The sequence below is a fragment of the Lithobates pipiens genome, unplaced genomic scaffold (assembly GCF_037356315.1).
Source record: "Lithobates pipiens isolate NorthernLeopardFrog02 unplaced genomic scaffold, aLitPip1_a1.2 Scaffold_18, whole genome shotgun sequence".
Classification (NCBI taxonomy): Eukaryota; Metazoa; Chordata; class Amphibia; order Anura; family Ranidae; genus Lithobates; species Lithobates pipiens.
This window is the reverse complement of record NW_027507758.1, coordinates 633,263,821-633,287,874: the sequence shown is the minus strand read 5'-3', so window position 1 is coordinate 633,287,874 and position 24,054 is coordinate 633,263,821. Positions and strand designations below refer to the sequence as shown.

Sequence of the window (24,054 nt, the reverse complement as noted above, 5' to 3'; positions counted from 1 at the left end):
CCCCCCCCCCAGGATCACTGCAGGTGTGGAGAAAAGCTGTGTAAGAGGATATGGAGGAGAGGTGAGGAGGAGATCCAGGAATCTGGATAAAGGTCAGGATTAAGGATGAGCTCCGGCGTGTTCGCATACAGCACGTGCGGAGCCCGCCAGGATGTCGGTAGTGCGCTGTGCTAATCGCAGGCAGTGAGACATTTCCCGATCTCTGCAGCCGCGCATCGGGACAATGTCTCACTGCCTGTGATTTGCGTAGCATGGGTTGTCAGCGCCTGGGCAAGGTAAGTAATTTGTGGGCGCAGAACGCAGAACATGGGGTGCAGAATATGGGGTGAAGGGTGCAGGACATTTGTTGCAGAACACATGATATGGGGTGCAGAACAAGTGGTGCAGGGTGCAGAAGATGAGGTGCAAGTTACAGGACATGGGGTGCAGGGTGCAGAACACAGGACACGGGGTGCAGAACAAGATATGCAGGGTGCAAAAGATGAGGTGCAGGGTGCAGGTTACTGCAGGACATGGGGTGCAGGAGAAGGGTGCAGAACACAGGATATGGGGTGCAGAATGCAGGACAGTAATACAATCCCCCCCTCCCCTGTGTCTTCCTGCATGTCCTGTACATCTCCCCAGCAGTGTGTGAGAGTAGAGTGGATGGAGAGGACATCTTGTGTACATAAAGCAGCATGTCCATCCCTGGCTGGTTTCTTAGCTGGCTGCTTTGCAGGCTTGTCCTGGTTCCTCCTGTAAGGACTCTGTAGTCCTGTTTCTCAGCACCTTGTGGGGATCTTTGTGGCAGTGCCGAGGTGGCGCCATGTTGGAGATTCGGTCCCGCTCCTTCCTCTGTTCTGCCGGAGGGCTCTGCAGGGACACAGGCAGCTGTGAGTGGAAGCAGGAGCCGATGGTGACAGTAATGGAAAGGAGAAAGATCGGCGGTGGGAGCTTAGTGAGATGAGTCCTCTCATGCCACTGTCCTCCCAGTCCACCCCTGACTTCACAGGTCAGGTGCCACCTCTTTGTCCTCCTCCTCCTCCCCTCACCCTCCCGCCTGGCCCTGCTCTGAGCCACATTTCTGTCTGAATAATGTGTCCGGGTTTCAGGCAGAAACATTATTCAGACCAACAGTGAGAATGGGCTGACAAGAGCCCAGGGGCCAGGGCGCCATTTCTAGTCACCATGGTGACCTGGGATTTGACCATAGAGACATGGAAATTCAGCTGGTTCAGCAGGGATCGGTCACATTTCCATCCATGTGTGGTCACTGCCGGATAAAAGTCACTCGATCAGCAGCTGCAGCCAATAGCTTCATCACTGATCTGTGTATTCTGAGAGCGGAGGAGCGCCCCCCATTGTCAGAATACAATAGTGCAGAGGGGAGGATTCCCCCATCCCCCTCCAATGTGTGGATGGGGGAATCACTTCCGTTTTTTTTCACTCATCCCGCTGGCTGAATGATAAAACTGAACCATGTATGGCCAGCTTTGGAAGCAAGATATAGTAATCACCAACTGATCCCCCCTGAAGGGGTTAATTATTATTACTATATAGGATTTTTATAGTGCCAACAGTTTACACAGCGCTTTACAACTTTAAAGTAGACAGTACAAATACCATACACTTTAATACAGTAATACAGTAGGAATCTGAGGGCCCTGCTCCTTAGAGCTTACAATCTAAGAGGGAAGGTCAAGAGATACAAGAGGTAATAACTGTAGGGGGATGTGCTGATGAAGGAAACAAATGTACAGTTGTTAGGTGAGGGCCATATAGGCTTCTCTGGAGAGATGAATTTTCAGGGATCGTCTGAAAGTGCATAAAGTAGGAGAAAGTCAGACATATTGGGGTAGAACATTCCAGAGGATGGGAGAGGCTCTGGAGAAGTCCTGAAGGTGAGCATGGGATGAGGTGACAAGGGAGATAGAGGGCAGGAGGTCTTGGGCGAAGCGAAGAGAGCGATTAGGTTGGTATTTTGAGACCAGTAATGTAGCTGGGGACCAGGTTGTGAATGGCTTTGTAAGTTATTGTTAGTATCTTGAATTTAATTAGTTGGCTGAGTGGCAGCCAATGGAGGTATTGGCAGAGAGGGGTAGCTGACGCTGAGCGGTTTGTGAGGTGGATGAGTCTGGCAGCAGCGTTCATGATGGACTGAAGGGGGGATAGCCTATTTAGAGGTAAGCCAATGAGGGAGTTGCAGTAGTCGAGGCGGGAGATGACCAGGGAGTGGATTAGAAGCTTTGTGATGACATTGATTAGGAAGGGGCATATCCTGAAGATGTTGCGGAGGTTGAGGCTGCAAAATTTGTATAGCAATAGGATGTGGGGCCGAAATGTTAGTTCAGAGTCCAGGATTACACCTAGTACCTTGGCGTGGGGGGACAAGTTGATAGTTGAACCGTTGATATTGACAGAGAAATCAGGGGAAGTGGCACCTGGGGGATGAAATATAATGAGCTCGGTTTTGGATAGGTTGAGTTTGAGGAAGTGGTGTGACACCCAGGCTGGTATGTCTGCTAGTAAGGTGATGATGCGTGAGGAGACAGATGGAGAGAGCTGGGGGCTGGAGAGACACAATAGATTTGGGTGTCATCAGTGTAGAGATGATATTGAAAGCCATGGGAGGCAATCAACTGACCCAGGGAGGAGGTGTAGATTGAGAAAAGGTGAGGTCCAAGAACAGAACCTTCGGGAATCCCAAATGGAGAAAGGAAGAGGAGAGGAGGAAGTAGAGTTATAAGTGACAATGAAGGAGCGGTGGGATAGGTAGGATGAGAACCAGCGAAGAGTACAGTCACAGAGACCAAAGGAGTGGAGTTTATTGAGGGGGAGGGGGTGGTCCACTGTGTCAAAGGCAGAAAAGAGATCCAGGAGAAGTAGTACAGAATAGTGTCCGCTGGTTTAAGCCGTTAGTAGGTCATTTGAGAGCTTAAGGAGGGCAGTTTCAGTGGAGAGTTAAGGGCGAAATCCAGACTGAAGGGGATCAAGAATTCTTTTCATGGTCAGATGGTCGCTCAGTCTTTCAAGAAGTTAAGATTGGTGGGGTCCAATGAGGGCTTTTTAAGTATGGGGGTGACTAGCGCATGTTTTAGAGCAGTGGTCATCAACCCTGTCGTCAGGGCCCACTAACAGGTCAGGTTTGCAAGATAACTGAAATACATCACAGGTGATATCATTTGCTGCTCAGTGATTGCAGTATTCTAGTCGGCATCTCCCCAAGGTAATACATAAAACCTGGCCTGTTGGTGGGCCCTGAGGACAGGGTTGATGACCACTGTTTTAGAGTGTTTGGGAAGATGCCACAAGAGAGGGAGAGGTTGAAAATGTGAGTTAGAGAGTGAAGAATCGAGTCAGAGGGCATTTGCGAGCAGGATCCAGGGGGCAGGTGGTTAGATGAGTGTTAGATAAAGTTTAGTGAAAAGATTAGACCCCCGCGCTTATGGTGAAAATGAAAAATAAGGAGCTTCAGCCTCTGCCAATAAATTCACCCTAAGGTAAATCTAGAAGAAATGTGAAAAAGAGGGGATAGGTATGGTGGTGCTCTTATTAAGAGGTGGCCTACAACTTCTAAATACAAGACAAGGAGGCACTTGGAGAACACAGGACAGGAAGTTTTCTCCCCCTCCACAGGCTCCACAGTGGCTCATACTGTGAAAGTAAAATACCTCCTTGTGGGGTGAATAATAGCGGGGAGTGCGTTTCTTATGGGGCACTGTTTTCCAAGAAACACAGAACAATTTGAAGGAGCACATTGTCACTTAATTATTGGACTTTTTTTATACACCAGGATTTACGGACGGTATATGAATATTTCTGAACCCAGTTTCATAGCAACAATATACACCAGTCATATATGTTGAATTTTTTTGCGCAGAAATGTCACTTTGAATTGCAGGTTTTGCACAGGATTGTGTTTTTTATTTTTCAATTGAACATAACAATATGCATTATGTAAGCGGATAGGAAGTTTACACAGTATTTTTTTGTGGATTTTGTGAATATACAAATACAAATATATTTTAATTGCACCCGTGACACACACCCCTCAATTTTTTAGAGGTTGTAGGTCACCTCTTAATAAGAGCGGCGCCATACCTATCCCCTCTTTTTCAGATAAAGTTTAGCAACCTCATTAATACTAGCAGGGTTGAATAAGGGAGGGGGAGGTTTCTGCACGTTGGAGATCTCCTCACGAATTGTATCAATCTTATTTTTTAAGTGATTGGCGATCTCCTGGGCAGTGAGTGAATTAGAAGGTGGAGGACAGAGTAGCGAGTTGAAGGTAGAGAAGAGTTGACTGGATGAGAGAGTGTTAATGAGTGTGATAAAGCAGGTCTGTTTGGCAGTGTGGAGGCAGGAATAGTATTTTAGGAGGGCAGATTTATATTGTTTGAAGTCTTCCTGGAACTTAGTCCTATGCCAAAGACGCTCAAGTGCGCAGCTACGCTTTCTGAGACTTCTGGTGTTGTCTGTTTGCCAGGGTTGTAGCGGTCGGGCCTGATTCTGCATGTAGTGACGGTAACAAGCTTGTCTAGGGAGGAAGACAGTGAGCTGTTGTAGACGAAAGTGGCTATGTTGGGGCAGGACAGGGGTGAGATTTTGTCATAGAGGTGATCAGTAGCAGAGTAGATAAGAGAAGGGTTGAGGTGGTGAAGGTTTCTACGGGTAACTATTAGGCAGTTGGAGGGAGAGGAGGTGGAAGACAGGGAGAGAGCAAAACTAATAAGGTGGTGATCAGAGAGTGGTAGAGGATTGTTGGAAAGGTTGCATGGAGTGCATAGATAGGAGAAGACAAGGTCAAGGGTGTTGCCTTTGGAGTGAGTAGGATCCTGTATTCATTGCTTCAGGTCAATAGATGAGGTTAGACTGAAAAGTTTAGAAGTAATAGTAGTGTTAATGTTAACAGGCATGTTGAAGTCACCGAGAATAATTGTGGGGATTTCAGAAGAGAGAAAGTAGGGTAGCTAGGCAGAGAAGTCATCAAGGAAGGTTGATACTGGTCCACGGGGCCAGTAGATTACAGCAATTCTAAGCCCTTGTACATACGGTCGGACATTCCGACAACCAAATCCGTCTGATTTTTTCCGAAACTGTTGCATACAAGTTGTCAGAAAATCCGATTGTACTTAACGTGATGACGTTATTTCGTTAGGACGGGACTACGTTCAGGCTAGTAGCCATCAGCTTTGGTCTAGGAATTTGATCTGAGCATGCGTGGCACTTTGTCCGATCGGAATTCTCTACACATGATCGGACAAAGTCCGATCGGATCATGTTGTCGGAATTTTTTTTAGCCCAGCTGGAAAACTTGGTCCGTCGGATACTCCGACGGAAACAGTCTGATGGAGCCCACACACTGTTGGATTATCCGACAACACGTCCTATCGGACATTGTCCATCGGAATGTCCGACCGTGTGTACAAGGGCTTAGAGAAATAGGAGAGAATAGGCGAATACAATGTGCCTCAAAAGAGGAGAGTGTCAGAGAGGGAGTTGGGTGAAGTACCTGATAGGTGATGCACGAGGCTAGAAAGATTTCCACTCCACCTCCCTTCCATCCACTTGGTCTGGGGGAGCGAGTCCAACGAAGGCCACTAGGATGAGCTGAACACCCCCGATTTGGTTTTCAGCAGAACATGCGAACAGGCAAAAAATTTGTTCGAACACGCAAACACTTAATGTCTATGGGACAGAAACATGAAAAATCAAAAGTGCTCATTTTAAAGGCTAATATGCAAGTTATTGTCATAAAAAAGTGTTTGGGGACCTGGGTCCTGCCCCAGGGGACATGTATCAATGCAAAAAAAAGTTTTAAAAACTGAAGTTTTTTCGGGAGCAGTGAGTTTTCCCGTGTATAGAACAATACCACAGCAAAATTACTTTTCTAAAGGAAAAAAGTCATTTAAAACTGCTTGCGGCTGTAATGTATTGTCGGGTCCCAGCAATAAAAATGAAAATCATTGAAAAAAACTGCATTGTTTCCCCCCAGTCCATTTCCAGGCCCTTTGGGCCTGGTATGGATATTAAGGGGAACCCCAAATGTAAAAAAAATGGCGTGGGGTGCCCCCCAGGCACTATATACTCTGAACAGCAGTATATATACTATACGGCCTGCCCTATATAGTCTGCAGAACTTTGGACCTTAGGTGTTGGTGGTACCAGAACATTGTAAGCCCTCACAGTTACTCTTGGTGAGCGTAGGAACGGGCCCTGCTGTGAAATATTAGATCACGAATTGTAATTACATGCCCCTGTTAAAGAGGCAGAAAAATAAGGTCTTAGACCGTGGTGGTGCCCTAAACCAAAAATATTGTTGGAAGCTAGCATCATCATGATTGTACTGTGTACACCACCAGAAAAGTAGTAGCAACTGTACTACGGCTGCACTGTATTGTGTACTGTGTATACCACCAGAAAGTAGTAGTAACAGTACACCACAGAATGCACTGTAGATATAGGCTACACTGGATGCAGAGTAAATATATATATATATATATATATATATGTATATATGTCAAATAAACTGCCACTAACTGAATAACCTGCCTGCTTCAGACCAAGAAGATTTGGCTGATGAATGACCAGGCCATTTTTTGCGATTCGCACTGCGTCGTTTTAACTGACAATTGCGCGGTCATGCGGTGCCTCACCCAAACAACATTGACGTCCTTTTTTCCCACAAATAGAGCTTTCTTTTGGTGGTATTTGATCATCTCTGCAGTTTTTATTTTTTGCTCTATAAACAAAAAAAGAGCGAAGATTTTGAAAAAAACACAATATTTTGTACTTTTTGCTATAATAAATATCCCCATTTAAAAAAAAAAAAGATTTTTTCTCAGTTTAGGCCCAAATCCCAATAAGCGTATATTGATTGGTTTGCGCAAAAGTTATAGCGTCTACAAAATAGGGGATAGATTTATGGCATTTTTATATTATTTTTTTTTTTATACTAGTAATGGTGGCAATCTGCGATTTTTATCATGACTACGACATTACGACGGACACATCGGACACATTTTTGGGACCATTGGCATTTATACAGCGATCAGTGCTATAAAAATGTATTTACTGTATAAATTCACTGGCAGGGAAGGGGTTAACCCTAGGGGGCGATCAATGAGTTAAATGTGTTCCCTTGTGTGTGTTCTAACTGAAGGGGGAATGGACCTGTTGGGGAGATAACAGATCACTGTCCATACTTTGTATGAACAAACAATCTGGCTCTTCTCCCCTTAGAGAACCAGGATCTGTGTGTTTACACACAGTTTCCGGTTCTTGCTCTGTCACAAGCCTTTGCAGGAGCCCGGTGGTCATCGCACCTGCCGGGCACTCGCATCGGCTCTAGCATTCAGGTGACGGGTGGCCCTGTCCTCCTCTGCTAAGACCTGTCAGGCTGCCGGGATTCCCGCGGTATCTTCGGTGGAGACAGGATGCGCTGCACTGGACAGGACATCATCGGGAGAGATCACCCATCGCTGGACCCCGGAGAAGAGATCACCCATCGCTGGATACCAAGAGTGGATTACTACCACTGGAATCTTTTTTTTAATTTTTAATAAAGGACTTATCCCAATGGTGTCTGTGTGTTTTTTAACAATTTTTTTACACTTTGTTTGTGAAATGGTAGGGGTACAATGTACCTGTTACCATTTCAAACAGGGGGGGCTGGGATCTGGGGGTCCCCTTGTTAAAGGGGGCTTCCATATTCTGATAAGCCCCCTGCCCGTAGACCCCCTCAACCACCGGCCAGGGTTGTGGGGATGAGGCCCTTGTCCCCATCAACATGGGGGCATGGTGCTTTGAGGGGCCTGCAGAAATGACACTTTGTGCAGGGACAGTTCTAAGCATGGGAAACATGCGTCCCTTTACAGGTATACTATACACACCCCTCAGGTTCGAAATTTAAAGGAATATTACACTTTTATTGTTTCATTTTAAGCATTATTAAAATCACTGCTTCTGAAAAATGGCCATTTTTAAAACTTTTTTTTGCATTGATACATGTCCCCTGGGGCAGGACTCAAGTCCCCAAACACTTTTTATGACAATAACTTGCATACAAGCCTTTAAAATGAGCACTTTAGATTTCTCCCATAGACTTTTACAGGGTGTTCCGCGGCTCTTCAAATTTGCCGCGAACACCCCAAATTATTAGTTGTTCGTTGAACGGGCGAACAGGCAATGTTCGAGTCGAACATGAGTTCGACTCGAACTCGAAGCTCATCCCTATCAGCCACTGCCGCTGCTATTAATGCTCAGCCTGATGCAAAAGTAAATGTGTCAAAAGGAATGCTTGTGTTACCAAACCTCTTTCATGCCCCTCTTGCTCTTGTGTCCTTCCGAAGCTTGCAGCAGTAACAATGGCGCTATTAAAAACACACTCTCCCGCACTGGACGTTGGAGGACAACGGCGCACTAAGCCCTGCCCCCTCTGTCGCCTACGGCCCCCTCCTCTCTTTTAAAAAAAAAGAGCTTTCCCGTGGGAGCACGGGCCTCTGATTCTTTGGGATCGTACAGTGAGGGGAAAAATGGCGAAGAGGGAGCCTGGAAGCCGCCAAGTAGGAGCGGCGTGCCGTTCGTTTTTTTTTTCTCCTGACGTTTCTTCCTCGTAAAAGGGGGAGAACACAGCACAGGTGGGGGCGTCTGGTGGGGAGGAAACCCCCCCAGACTTACCAGAGGTCTGCTGCTGGCTGGAGGAAAGGAAGCTGCTACAACGTAAGCTCTCTGAGGAAGCGTCAGAAGGTATGTGCTCTATACAGCCCCCAGTGGTGACACATAGACATGACAACATTCACTAAATTAAAGGAGGCATTCATAAGAAAATTCAAAAATTTCTTAGAAAACTCCACTTACCTTTCCCGTCATAGGTTTTTCTGTGGTAAAACCAAAAGACCCAATCTTCACCCTTCACAGTGGGTTCTGTTAACAAACCTTCAGGAGCTGGGAACCCTTGGGGAAACCCACAATCCTGGACCTGTAATAGCAACACTGCCAGTAAAACTTCATGGCCTTAATACCAAAAGTACTGGATCCCGGGGTCCAGCTCTCTAAAAAGAGAAGCACTTACAGGCAAAACCTTGTTTCTTCCGACACAAGTCCCGGGTACTATTCAACTCGGCCTGAAAAGACACTTTGAATGGATCCGGCTTCATGCCTAGCCCTAGCAAGGATTGCTCCAGAGGAGCTCAGCACAGCAAATCTTCACTCATGACCAACACCTTAGACCATGGGTCTTCAAACTATGGCCCTCCAGTTGTTCAGGAACTACAATTCCCATCATGCCTAGTCCTGTCTATGAATGTCAGAGTTTTACAATGCCTCATGGGATGCGTAGTTCCGCAACAGCTGGAGGGCCGTAGTTTGAGGATCCCTGCCTTAGACACTGGCCAAAAAACTGAGATACTCCCAGTAGTGGGAGGGGTTATATAGGGAGGCAACTTCCTGTTTAGGGTATGCCAGTAGGGATGAGCTTGGTGTTCGCCCGTTCGGCGAAGCCAGAACTCTGTGGGCCGTTCGCTCCAAATTCGTGTGGCGCTCTCGGCCCACAATGCACAGCGCCATCGCAGTGCATTGCTGGCTCATGATTGGCCAAGCATGCACTGTGACCCTGCATGCTTGGCCAATCACAGGATGCCTGTGGCCAATTATAGCTCAGGCTGTGTAGTACACGCCCCACACTATATAAGGCCGCCAGTGCGGCGGCCTTGTGTAGTGTTCTGCCACCTGCAGGAGTTAGTGGATGTTGTCTGTGTGCCTTTACCGCACAATACATCTGTATCTACCCTTCATTGCTGTTCTGAGTGTTCTCTAATTGAGCCATCTGCAGGAGTTAGTAGGTGACTGGGTGTTGTCTGTGTGCCTGCACCGCAGAATGCACCTGTATCTACCCATTGTTGCTGTTCTCTAATTGAGCCATCTGCAGGAGTTAGTGGGCGACTGGGTGTTGTCTGTGTGCCTGCACCACAGAATACACCTGTATTTACCCTTCATTGCTGTTCTCTAATTGAGCCATCTGCAGGAGTTAGTTTGTGTTGTGTACCTCCAGCACTGCACAGTATACACCTATATCTACCCTTTATTGCTGGTGTTCTATAATAAAGGCATCTGCAGGAGTTAGTGGGTGTTGTGTGCCTCCAGCACAGCACAGTATACACCTATAGCTACCCGTTATTGCTGGTGTTCTATAATAAAGGCATCTGCAAGAGTTAGTGGGTGTTGTGTGCCTCCAGCACAGCACAATATACACCTGTATCTGCCCTTTATTGCTGGTGTTCTATAATAAAGGCATCTGCAGGAATAAGTGGGTGTTTTGTGCCTCCAGCACAATATACACTACCCAATTGCTGGTTTTCCCATCTCCCTGCAGGCCATTACCATGTCTGGATGGCCAACAAGGAGAGGCAGACAGGCACGAGCCAATAAAAAAGGGCAAGCAGGCTCTGTGTCTAGAGACAACAGTGCTGGTCCTGGATGTGGTGCATCGTCATCAGCACGTCGCCATGGGACTCGCATGTCCTTATTTTCGGCAGCTGGACGTGTTGAGCCACATCATGCCGAAGACTTGGTAGAGTGGATGACCAAGCCCACTTCATCCTCCTCATCCTCTCTCATCCAGGCTCAGGGTACTAGCAAAGCAGCTGCCAACGCATTCCTCTTCCCTCGTCTCAATGTCATCATCAGTGACTCCTTCCCTAGACCCACCACGTCCTCCTGAGGAGTCCCCTGAACTGTTTGAGCACAGTGTTGGGTACATGCTCCAGGAGGATGCCCAGTGTTTTGAAGGCTCTGATGATGATACCCAGCTAGAGGAAGGCAGTAGAGTGAGCACAGAGAGAGGGGATGCTCAAGGACAGCAATCTAGCAGTCATGTTCCACAAGCTGCAGCATACTGCCAGGTTTGCTCCAGTGGTGAAGAGGTAGGGGATGATGAGGGCACTGACTCCACGTGGGTGCCTGGTAGGAGAGAGGAGGAGGCACATCTCTAATGAGGCAGGATGCCCTCTGGGGGCCAGCTTAGGGGCAGCACACCGACTGAATCACACCGCAGAGCTCCGCCTGTGCAGGGCGCGTTATTCTAAAAGTTCTTTGGTGTGGGCCTTTTTTGAGACGAGTTCATCAGATCGCATCGCTGCTATTTGCAACATATGTCTCAAGCATATCTAGCGTGGCCAAAACATCAGCTGCTTGGGCACCACATGCTTGACCAGACATATGTTGACCTGCCATGCAGCTCGTTGGCAAGCTTACCTCAAAGACCCACACCAAAGAACAAAGCGGACCTCTCCTTGCTCCTCATCAGCTGGGATCTCCAACCCCACTAGACCTTCAGTCCTCTCTGAAACCTGTGCTGAGAGGAATGAAGGTGTAGAATTAGGTGTGTCACAGCCAAGTGCTTGCGGGCACTCTGCTAGCAATACACCCACATCCGATTGTAGCAGGCAAATTTCCCTGCCCCAGCTGCTGGACCGTAGAAAGAAGTTCACTCCCAGCCATCCACATGCCCAGCGGTTGAATGCTAGATTGCTAGCACTTCAACTGCTGCCTTTTCAGTTGGTAGACTCGGCCCCCTTCCGTGAGTTTGTGCAATGTGCGGTTCCTCAGTGGCAGGTCCCCAAACACCACTTTTTCTCATGGAAGGCGATTCCGGCTCTCTACCGGCATGTGGAAGGCAATGCCCTTGCCTCGCTGGACAGGGCGGTCAGCGGTAAGGTGCATATTATTGCTGACTCATGGTCCAGCAGGCATGGACAGGGACGTTACCTGTCTTTCACGGCCCATTGGGTCACTCTTCTGGCAGCTGGGAAGGATGCAGGACAAGGTGCAGTAGTGTTGGAGGTTGTTCCGCCACCACGCCTCCAAAATGCTACTACTGGTTGTGACACACCTCTCCTCCACCCCCTCCTCTTCTTCTTCCATGGCCTCTTCCAGTGCTCTGTCCTCGAAACCAGTGCTCCGTAGGCGTTCAAGGGGCTACACAAGTACGCAGGCAAAACATTGCCATGCCGTGCTTGCGCTGGTTTGTTTGGGGAACAGGAGCCACACTGGGGCAGATATTTTGTCAGCTCTGCAGGGGAAGGCCGAGAGGTGGTTGACGCCACGCCAGCTTAAGCCAGGATTGGTGGTTTGTGAAAATGGCACCAACCTCCTTTCCGCCCTCCGACAGAGACAACTGACCCATGTGCCCTGTGTGGCTCACGTCCTTAACCTGGTGGTGCAGCTGTTCTTGGGCAGGTACCCGGGCTTACAGGATGTCCTGAAGCAGGCCAGGAAAGTCTGTGTGCATTTCCGCAGATCATTTAATGCCTGTGCTCGGCTGGCTGAGCTCCAAAAGGAGTTAAACCTGCCCAGGAACCGCCTTATATGTGACATGCCCACCAGGTGGAACTCAACGTTGGCCATGCTGCAGCGGCTGCACACGCAGCAGAGGGCCATCAATAAGTACCTGTGCGACTACGGCACCAGGACAGGGTCAGGGGAACTCGGTTTTTTCTCACCACGCCAGTGGGGCATAATCAGGGATGCATGCACTATCCTGTCACCGTTTGAGGAGGCCACAAGGATGGTGAGCAGTGACAGTGCATGCATCAGTGACACTGTACCTCTTGTCCACCTGTTGGAGCATACGCTGCATGGAATAATGGACAGGGCACTTGAGGCAGAACAGAGGCAGGAAGAGGACTTCCTTGCCTCTCAAGGCCCCCTTTATCCAGACAGTGTTCCTGCTGTTCCACCCATCACAGAGGAAGAGGAGGAGGAGGATGATTGTGTCAGCATGGAGGTGGAGCCTGGCACTCAGCATAAGCAGTCTTGTAGGGATGATTTACAGTCCCAAGAAACCCGTGGACTTGTACGTGGCTGGGAAGAGGTAGCTGCGGATCATGTTGTCCTTAGTGACCCAGAGAACCGAATGCCTCAGCTAACCTACGCTGCATGGCCTCCCTGATCCTGCAAAGCCTGCGGAAGGATCCTCGTATTCTTTGAATCAAGGAGAGGGACCATTACTGGCTGGCAACTCTCCTTGATCCACGGTACAAGGGTAAGGTTGCGGACCTTATCTTGCTGTCGCAGAGGATGAGACATCTCCGGGAGGCCTTGCAGAAAGGTCTGTGCAACGCGTTCCCAGAGACTGGGAGGTTATAAACTCCTGATTATGGACAACGTCTTGCTGAGGCATCGGTCAGAAGGAGCGGTGGAGAAGGTGGCCGTCTGACCGATGCGTTCAGACAATTTTTTAGTCCGCAGCCCCAAGGTATGATTGGTTCCAGCAACCATCGTCAGCGTCTGATTTACATGGTTCAGGAATACCTAGGGGCAAGGTCAGTCTTGGACACCTTTCCCACCGAAAATCCTCTGGCTTACTGGGTCTTGAGGATGGATCACTGGCCAGAGCTTGCACAGTATGCAATTGAGCTACTGGCCTGTCCTGCATCCAGCGTTCTTTCGGAACGCACCTTCAGTGCTGCTGGTGGCTTTGTAACTGATCACAGGGTGTGCCTGTCCACCGACTCGGTTGATCGACTGACCTTCTTAAAGATGAATCAGTCTTGGATCACCACCAGCTACCAAGCACCTGAAGCTGATGTAACCGAACAATTTTTTTTTAAATATCACATCCCTTCAAGACTGCCTATGCTGATGCTGAGTGACTGTCCTGTTATGTTGACTGTCTATCCTCTTCCTCCTCCGCTTATATCTTGGAAGAACATTTTTGGTTCTGAGTGATGTCACCAGCCCAATTTTTCAGCCCCTGTTTAACAGGGGCGTGTAATTACAGTTTTTAATGCAATGCTTTGCATCAGGGCTCATTCCTGCACTACAAATAGAGTATATGGGAGAGGTTGCAGTGTTGTGGCACCAGCACCAGTGCCTAAGGCCCAATTTTTCAGCCCCTATTTAACAGGGGCGTGTAATTACAATTTTTGATGCAATGCTTTGCAGCAGGGCTCCTTCCTGCACTCCAACTAGAGTATATGGTAGAGGTTGCAGTGTATAGGCCCAATTTTCAGCCCCTGTTTAACAGGGGCATGTAATACAATTTTTGATGCAATGGTTTGCAGCAGGGCTCATTCCTGCACTCCAACTAGAGTATCTTGGAGAGGTTGCAGTGTTGTGGCACCAGCAAGCAGTGCCTATGGCCCAATTTTTCAGCCCCTGTTTAATAGGGGCATGTAATTACAATTCTTGATATAATATTTCACAGCAGGGCCCGTTCCTGCGCCCACCGAGAGTAACTGTGAGGACTTACAGTGTTGTGGCACCAGCACCACTACCACCACCACAACCACCAAAGGCCCTTTTTTTCTACCACTGTTCAACAATGGCATGTAATTACAATTCTTGATATAATTGTTCACAGCAGGGCTCTCCAGCGCCCACCAAGAGTCACTTTGAGGGCTTACAATGTTGTGGCAACACCAACACCTTGTTCCGCCATTTCTGCAGAGCATATAGGGCAGGCCCCTACTTTCAAACATCCAACTTACAAACGTCTCCTACTTGCAAACGGAAGGAGACAACAGGAAGTGAGATGAAAAAAGACGGACGGCAAAACAAATTATACAGGGGTGATAACCCTTCCCTATGTTTTCCAAAAAGCTTAAAAATTTATTTTTTGACTGGAGCTAAACTTTAAAAATGTACCAGTTCAAAATTACAAACAGATTCTACTTAACACAACAAACCTACACAGTCCCTGTCTTGTTTGCACCGCCTGTATACTCCTGTTCTGAGTATATAGGGTCTGGGGGCCCCACGCCTTTCCTTTTTTTAATATGGGTACGGGGTTCCCCTTAATATCCGCACAAGACCCAAAGGGGCTGGTAATGGGCAGGGGGGCTACCTATGCCATTTTTCTCAATGATTTTCATCCATATTGCCGGAACCAGATATTACATTAAAACCGCAGTTTTAAATGACTTTTTTTCTGTTAAATGTCATTTTGTGCAGGGACTGTTCTAATCATTGGAAACACGTCCCACTTCACAGGCATACTATAGACACCCCCAGACATGATATTTAAAGGAATATTTCACTTTTTTTTCACTTTAATCGATCTTAAAATCAGTGCTCCCAAAAAAAGGGCAGTTTTTAAAAACATTTTAGGCATTGACCCATGTTACCTGGGGCAGGAGCCAGGTCCCCAAACCCTTTTTAGGACAATATCTTGCATATTAGCTATTAAAATTAGCACTTTTTATTTTGAACGTTTGAGTCCCATAGATTTCAATGGGGTTCTAAAGTTTGCGCAAATTTTCGGTCTGTTCGAAAGTTCTGGTGCAAACCGAACCGGGGGGTGTTCGGCTCATCCCTATATGCCAGTGTCCAGCACCTGAAGGTGGACCCACATAGTAATTACTATGGCTCTGTGTCCCATGATGTACGATTAAAGAAAGTTAATTTAATATGATGTAACTACTCAATAATGAATACACCTAGAAATGTCAACCTTGGAACTTAGGATGACTTAGAGAATGAAATTTTCATTCAGAAGGTACCATCCCTGCTGTCTCAGAATACAAGCAGTTGGACTATACCAGTAGACAACAAGGTCCACCCAATCAGACCTTCCCCTCAGTTCCAGTGCACTGTGCTCTTCAAGAATCTTAAATTTTACACTGTAACACTTGTGATACTAAGTTCAGCGGAAAATCATTCTGCATATCTTATTAAGAATCCATATTTATAATTTCATATCATAAAAACCCTGACAACATTTGTGACATGTTTGGTGTGGGTTATCCATCTGGTCTGAGATTCCCACAGCTGGCTTGCCTGAGATCCTTTTGCAGCCATTTTCTTATATAGCTTGGTGGTCCAGACAACCATTCTGAATTCAGTAACTGTACTTGTTATAACAGCTCCAGTAGTAGAGGTCCTCTGGCAAAGGGCAGAGTTCCATTTGAACTTTTCTCTGACCCAGGTATAATCTCTAAAAATACAGTTGTGTTAGGGGACCTGGGAAGGGTAACCAATGCCTTGGGTGGTCGTTAAATGCAAAGCAGTTTCTAGAAACCAAACTCGTAACTAAGATGGAGAATGTCACGTTCCCTATGGGACACCCTAGTGTCAGGGTACTTGTATGGGTTAGGGACACTAGTGCTAAACATTCAGATAGCCAATGGGATCGCAGCATTGTGATCGCAGCATTGAGACGTAGTACCTATTAAAGGATCTGATCTGTGGGACACCTGGCAGTTTCCAAACGAAGGACTATGGCCTTAGGATATTGGGAAAGTCATCAGACACTGATGCCGGGATCTTCTCCTTTTTGGATTGATCCAGCACAGGCGACTCTCACAAGGACATTTATTTACAAGGCCAAGTGGAGCATCTGGAGGGTGGTCCTTAAGGAGGGGAACTTTCTTGGCCTTGATAACCTGCTGGTAGCAATGTGGTTCCCATAGGTGAAGGGTGCGGTTTTGGTGGCCACCATTGGGTGTTTCCCAGCAGGCAGCAGATCTCAGTAACTAGGCTCCACCTAAAGCTTGCTGCTGGGAATGTATATAATTCCTCCCTTAGCTTTCATCAGTGCCTCAGTTTTCTACCTGTGAGACACTTCCTTACTTGATCCTGTATTCTCTATACTTTACCTTGTATTTGGTTTCCTGTAACCTGTTCCCAGTCATGGTTATGCCCTGTTTATGTGAGATTCCCTCCATTTGTACAGCATAGTGTATTCTAGTTAGGTTGTTTATTTACTTCACTGTCACATTTATCACTTTTGCTTTGCTTATGGTCTGTGGGTGTTGTGTACATTAGAAAATGTTCTTAATCATACACGGTCTGATTCTAGCTCTCTTAGGCACAGACCACCAATCTGGTCATTCCTGCTGTTGCTGGGTTACCTGCATTCAGTATTCCTGTATATGACATGTTCCTGACCAGCGGACTTAGTATGCCGATATGTATATGACAAACTCCTGACCATTACTTTACCTGACCACTGCACTCTGTATGCTGGGCTGTATATGATATACTCCTGACCACTGCACTCTGTGCGCTGGGCTGTTTATATTATATTCCTGACCACTGCACAAAGTACCTTGGGCTGTATATGGCATTTTCCTGACCACTGTACTCTGTATTATGAGGGTTTAGGTTAGATTTTGCGCAGAATTGGAACATCAAGGTTATCTTTGAACTCATAATGCCTTGAGTATGATCGCAGTCATCAGCATGAAACCATGCCTAAGGGGTCTATTTATAGAAAATTTGTTGGACGAATGTGACAAACATTTGTTCAGCTGTGATATATCCAGGCCAATATTTAATTAACAAAGTGATTTTCTATGATCATCAGCTCCATTTAGTGGTCACAATGAGGTATATTTCTTCTTTCTCCATCAGTAAAAAGAGCATCATACAGCATTATGGCCACTAGATGGAACAATTATCCTACAAAATACGTCTGATATTTGTCATGGCTGGGCAAATACGTGTCACATTCATTCAAGGTTTTTTTTTTTCTTCAAAATAGAACTCTAAGTGATTGCGAAAGCTTACACCACAATGGAAGAAAACAACTATTGTTGACGTTGATGGACTTTTTAGGCATAGACATAAAAGAAAATGATAAATTCAAACAGTATTTATTTCTAAAAACAACAAATCATCCATTATTGTATCTCAGAGCATGACAATTACACTGTCTAATGCATTACAATTAAATAAATGATTCATACATTCCCATTTCGTTAGAGTGTATAATATAGGGATAAAATACAATAGTCCTTTACCGAAACAGTGTATCATAGGTGGTTCAGCTCGGAGGTGCTCTACATGTTACGCGTTCTATGAAACGCTTCATCAGGAGCTTATGATGTTTTTATTCCTCATAGCTAAACGAGGATCGTCTTTATAAAAGATGAGGGTGGTAGTGTAAACCTTGAGAGGCATACAGGTAGGGGACAGGAGACTCCAAAGAGGGAGTAATAAATGATTGCATATGCCGGGGCTGCTGCAAAGGACTTCTGTGATTCTATTGTATTTTATCCCTATATTATACACTCTAACAAAATGGGAATGTATGAATCATTTGTTTAATTGTGATGCATTAGACAGTGTAATCGTCATGCTCTGAGATACAATAATGGATGTTTTGTTGTTTTCAGAAATAAATACTGTTTGAATTTATAATTTTCTTTTATGTCTATGCCTAAAAAGTCCATCAACGTCAACAATAGCTGTTTTCTTCCATAGTAAATTTAAATATCGGGACGTGGCATGTCTATTATGTAGTGTATCCACAGCACCACTCTGTGGTTGATACACCTTTAAACTGAAATCAGCTTACACCACAAAATGTACTCAGTCAATGAACAGTAATGACTCAATTTTTATTTTTCTACTGCTATCAATGGTCAACACGATACAACACTTCACCCATGTCTTTGGTGATCTCTGATCTCCTTATGAACCGTTTCGTACATGATGAAGTTCAGCCACAGAGTACAGTCACGGCTAGTTTTGAGAATGACACAAATAATTTTCACAAAGTCTGCTGCTTCAGTGTTTTAGAAATCTTTTTGTCAGATGTTACTACAGTATACTGATGTATAATTACAAGCATTTCATAAGCGTCAAAGGCTTTTATTGACAATGGCATGAAGTTTATCCAAAGAGTCAAGATTTGCAGTGATGACCCTTCCTTTTCAAGACCTCTGCAATTCCCCCTGGCATGCTGCCAATCGATTTCTGGGCCACATCCTGACTGATGGCCGCCCCCCATTCTTGCATAATAAATGCTTGGAGTTTGTCAGAATTTGTGGGGATTTTTTGTGTACTCAAAATTTCCATGTTTTGTGCTAGCATTCATTTTCCCAGGTCATAGCCCCCTATGTTGGAGATGTTGCACACAGAATGGCACATTGCTTCACATCTTCTGGGAGTGCACAGTTTTGACCCCCTTTTGGAGACAGGTATTAGGAATCATTCACAAACTAACTGATGTTGATCTCAAGACAACCCAGCGGCAATACTACTGAACACACCCCAGACGATGACACCCCAGAGGAGACGAAACGCGTCGGGAGGACTCTACTGCTGCCTTTTTATTTGAGAAGCGCTTAATTCACTGCTTAAATGTAAGTGTGATTTATTTATTTTAATAAACTCGTTTATTGTATGGAATTACGCTATTTGGTCCAATTCTCTTATTCCGCATGGTTCCTTGAGTGGGAGTGTGACCTTTTCCGGGAGCACTGGCTCCGTGTCTAATTCAGTTGGAACAAGTGTAGAACAACCATCACCACTGAGAGTTCATCTTCCATGACCCGAGGATTTCCTATCTGTATAACAGAAAAGCATATTTGACCCCTGGAGCGTACGCTCGCCGGGGTCATTTGGAGTCGGTAAGCTCACATCCTTCTGTGTGTGGTGGTGTCAGCACCAGGGTGTTCCTGATCAAACATTCTATGGACTGAATGAATATTTCCACTTCTCCATGTTTGCACCAAGGGCGAGCACAATTATCATCTTCTAGCAAAGGACTTTCTATCCTCTGTTTATATTTATTTATGTGTATACCCTTCACTTGGTATTAAATATTGCTTACAGTTCACTTGGTATTAGCTATTATTTTAGATGCTTAGTATTATCTCTTAAATATAAATGAGTGAGATATTTAGTCACTATTAGTACACTTTCACATTGTACATGTTCTTTAGTTAAACACTTTTTTTTACAAATACTACTGAACCTAACTCCAATGTCCAGTAAGCGCTATCGTAAATCACTATTGAAGCACCTCCTGAATGTAGCCAGGGCGTGTATTCCCAGTATGTGGAAGCCGTGGGCCCCTCCGACAGTGATGCAGTGGTTTGCTAGGGTATGCGACATTCAGCGGATGGAGCGCCTCACGGCTGCTTTGGGGGAAAGGGAGGAAGAACATAATGCACGTTGGACACATTAGGATCTGTTTCGATTTTCAGATGACTACAGGTCCTACATTTAACCATGTTGCCCTTTGGCGGATTGGGGCCAGGGGTCGTCGGCCTCGCCAGAGCTTCAGCCACACCCCCCTTTGCTCTTATTTCCTTGCTCTTGCCCCTCTTTATCGCTATCCCCTCCTATTTTCAGCGACACCAACGGTGTCACTCACCCTTTCTTCCCATAAATAAGAAAAACTCCTGGATTGCGGTACCTCTTTTTGGTACCACTCCCGTGTTCATAGGAGTGAGCCCCATATGTTAAAGAAAAGACGACGTTTAGATGCAGCTTATTCAAATGTTATCTGACCAATAGGGATAAACTAGTCTTGCTCCCTGGAGGGTCTCCCTCCACGCAGATGGTCATACTAAAATAAGCAGCATGGGTCTATTGGTACTATGTTCAGTTTATGTTGATATCTCCTGCCGGACGGAAGGTTACTCTTGCTGTCCTGGTTGATCTGCTAGATCAGCCATTCTCAACCAGGGTTCCTCCAAAGGTTACTAGGGGTGCTTTGAGCTGTGGCTGACTGACCTCCTATCTTAAGGTGCCTGAATAGTTCTGGGGTCAATGCCACTTAGTAGAGCCAGTTGTATGAAGCCAACAATCTTTTAAGCCATCTGTAGGGGTTGCATTTTGACCACCACTGTAAGGGCTGCCTCATTCCACATGACCACAAATTTAAGGGGCAATTTTTTCACTGATCACCAATGAATTGGTTTTAGTAAGGGTTCCTCGAGACTAGAACATGATTTCAAGGGTTCCTCTGGGGTAAAAAGGTTGAAAAAGACTGTGCTAGATAAATCAGGTTGAACTCTACCAGTACGTTATGTCAGATCGTTGATTACTATTACAGCATTATAAATAGACTTGTTTGTGTTCTTACGAATACCTAATTACAGTTACAGATGATTGTTTTGTCGTTTTTCTGGCATAGTTGTGTATTCAGCATTCCTTAAATAAAGATTTAAAAAAATAAAATAAAAAAACATTCCATGTTTTGTTCCCCAAGCCGCTTAGTTCTCACTTCTGCCTTATGGCAAGGTGCCCCGTCATGCTGGAGAAGGCATTGTTCCTCACCAAACTGTTCTTGGATGGTTGGGAGAAGTTTCTCTCGGAGGATGTTTTTGTACCATTCTTTATTAATGGCAAATTATGGGTGAGCCCACTCCCTTGGCTGAGAAGCAACCCCACACAGGATGCTTTACTGTTGGGATGACATGACACGGGAATGATGTGCTCACCTATTCCTCTCTGGACAAGGATTTTTCTGGATGCCCCAAACAATGGAAAGGGGATTAATCAGAGAAAATTACTTTCCCCCAGTCCTCAGCAGTCCAATCCCTATACCTTTTGCAGCATATCAATCTGTCCCTGATGTTTTTCCTCGAGAGAAGTGACTTCATTGTTGCCCTTCTTGACACCAGGCCATCCTTCAAAAGTCTTCACCTCACTGTGCGTGCTGATACACTCACACCTGCCTGCTGCCATTCCTGTGCAAACTCTGCACTGGTGGTGCCCTGATCCTGCAGCTGAACCAACTGTAGGATACGGTCCTGGGACTTTCTTGGGCACCCTGAAGCCTTCTTCACAAATGCAGTGGAAATGTTTTTTTGTTTTTTTTTATGGGATTGTGTTCATTTTCATGGCAAAGAGGGACTCTGCAATTAATTGCAATTTATCTGATCACTCTTCATAACATTCTGGAGTATATGCAAATTGCCATCATAAAAACTGAGGCAGCAAACTTTGTGAACATTTATATTTGTGTCATTCTCAAAACTTTTGACCCTGGCTGTATATCTGAGGTGTATATCAGGGTGTGCTTCTTCCCCACATGAGATCTGCGATGTCCAGTGACATTCATATAGAAGACATTTTCCTCATTCAAGTCACTAATACACCTTGAGGGGTTGTGTGGGATCCCTTATGTACAGGAATTCAGTGAGGAAAAATTCCCTCACTCAGGACAGGAAAGTGGCTTCTTCCCAGTGTGAGATTTCTGATGTGTGTAAAGAGTGGACCTCAGTGAAAAACATTTCCCGCACTCAAGACAGGAATACGGCTTCTCCCCCGTGTGAGATCTCTGATGTATGCAAAGATTGGACTTCAGTGAAAAACATTTCCCGCACTGAGGACAGGAATATGGCTTCTCTCCCGTGTGAGATCTCTGATGTGTATTAAGATTGGACTTCAGTGAAAAACATTTTCCGCACAGAGAACAGGAATACGGCTTCTCCCCCGTGTGAGATCTCTGATGTCTGTAAAGATGGGACTTCCTTGAAAAGCATTTCCCACACTCAGTACAGGAATATGGCTTCTCCCCTGCGTGAGACCTCTGATGTCTGTAAAGACTGCACTTCTGTGAAAACCATTTCCCGCACTCAGAACAGGAAAATGGCTTCTTCCTCGTGGGTTCCTCAGGATAAGAGGAATATGATGGTCCATATACACTGTGTGGTGCCAGATGGACATTTGAGGTAGCCGCGTTTTCTCCTCGACTATACTGTGTGATATTTTCTACTTTACAGTCTGGAGACAAAGTGAGACAATCCTCTGAGGTTTTCCTCATCTCCCGTCCATCTACTAAAATAGAAATAAAAAGATTATTACTAGACATGAGCTGATTGGTTCCCCTAAACCAGGACTCCGCCCACATCAGGCAGCTTTGTCTCTGAGGATCTTACAATTCCCCCCTCAAGGTAACTAGTAAATGGCTCCTCTAGATAATTTCTTTATTCATGGACCTTAGTCAGAGAGCGAGGAAACAACGAGAACTGTCTTTTATAGGAGTGACAGTGATGAGGGGATTATAGGACGAGTGTCCCCTCCCCCTCTATCACTCATTGCCATCTTCCCAACACAAGAAGTCCTGCACTTCCTTATTTAGTCCATGATTTAGTCATGAATAACAGCGGGGCTGAGCCCCACCAGAGGTCAGAGAGTGAGGATGGGGGGAGAACAACCAAGATGAAGACTGGACTGATCCTGAAGACCCCCATCATTGGGTTATTGACTCCTCCCTCATTATCACTTTCTGTTTAAGGTTCCAATGTTTGAGGATGTTATCACATCATTATCAACATGTAAAAGTCTGTGCTCCAATCAAATCATCATCATATAAAGAGAATTGTGACTAATTTTGCCCTCTCTAGCTTTAGAAAACAAACCCCACAATGTCTAGCTGATAGGAAATGGGTGTAACAAAAGAGAATACATATTATGTTTATATATAGTAGAGAGGAGAGAGCAGAAGTCAGAACTATGTAATGTACAACATATTGTATAAGATACAACAGATAGGACTATATAGTATCAGAATGATGTAATGTACAACATAGAGTATATAGTGCAGGGGTCAGGAGTATGTAATGTACAATATAAATAGTATAAGGGGCAGAAAAGACCCCAGGTGCCTAGGTCTAGTAACGCCTATGGTGAAAATCAACATTTTGCTGCCAGCTGGACCCCAGAATCTCTATAAATGCAGTCTAGATACATAAATTGTGTCTGCAGCACAGAGAAGGAAGATTATCTAAGAGAAATACAAGAATACAGGACGGGGAACACAGCTCAGGAAAGTGATCAGGGAATTACAGGCTGATATTACCCAGTCCTTTCCCTACTCTGAGCCAATCAGTGAGCAGTATGGGTGGAGGAATGTATTTAGTGTTAATGACCCACCTGTGCTGATCTCTGTAGGAGTGTCCTCCTCTATAATTATCCTTATTATTCCATCCTCCTCCATAGACTGCTGATCATCCCTCAAATAAGTCTTCTCTTCTTCTTTCACCTTAACTTTTATATCTATCAGATCTTTGCCCTAAACCACGAGAATGAGAGTGAATATCATCTGTAAAATATAAGATCACATAAAAAAAATCCACACATCATCTCTATAAGTCCATGGTTCTACATGCCCATACCATTACCTTGTAATGCTGAGGGATGGTGTGATCTTCCTGTGTGGAATCCCGGGAATACAGAGGACGGGGACATCTCTCTGGTGGGTTCCTGATATTAGGTGGCTCCATCATATCCTTGTGTCCTCCTGAAAATTCCACCATCACTCCATACTCCTCATCCTCTTCTTTATACTCTTCTTTAACAACAATATTATCATCCCCGAGGTTTCCACTCTGA

The 24,054-nt window shown here is 45.6% G+C and overlaps 2 protein-coding genes across 2 annotated transcripts in view; one reads left to right on the top strand and one right to left on the bottom strand.

Moving 5' to 3' along the window:
• LOC143989874 (uncharacterized) overlaps window positions 1-24,054 on the top strand; it is an 81,952-nt gene that overhangs the window by 16,488 nt on the left and 41,410 nt on the right. The window lies entirely within an intron of this gene.
• Window positions 18,300-24,054, bottom strand: part of LOC143989844 (gastrula zinc finger protein XlCGF66.1-like) — a 41,774-nt gene continuing 36,019 nt past the window's right edge. The window contains exons 4-6 of the mRNA XM_077490123.1: window positions 23,844-24,050; window positions 23,596-23,734; window positions 18,300-22,497 (exon numbers count right to left, since the gene is read on the bottom strand). Coding sequence (XP_077346249.1) covers window positions 21,872-22,497; window positions 23,596-23,734; window positions 23,844-24,050 — 972 coding nt within the window. The 3' untranslated portion in view covers window positions 18,300-21,871. The remainder of the gene's footprint in view (window positions 22,498-23,595; window positions 23,735-23,843; window positions 24,051-24,054) is intronic.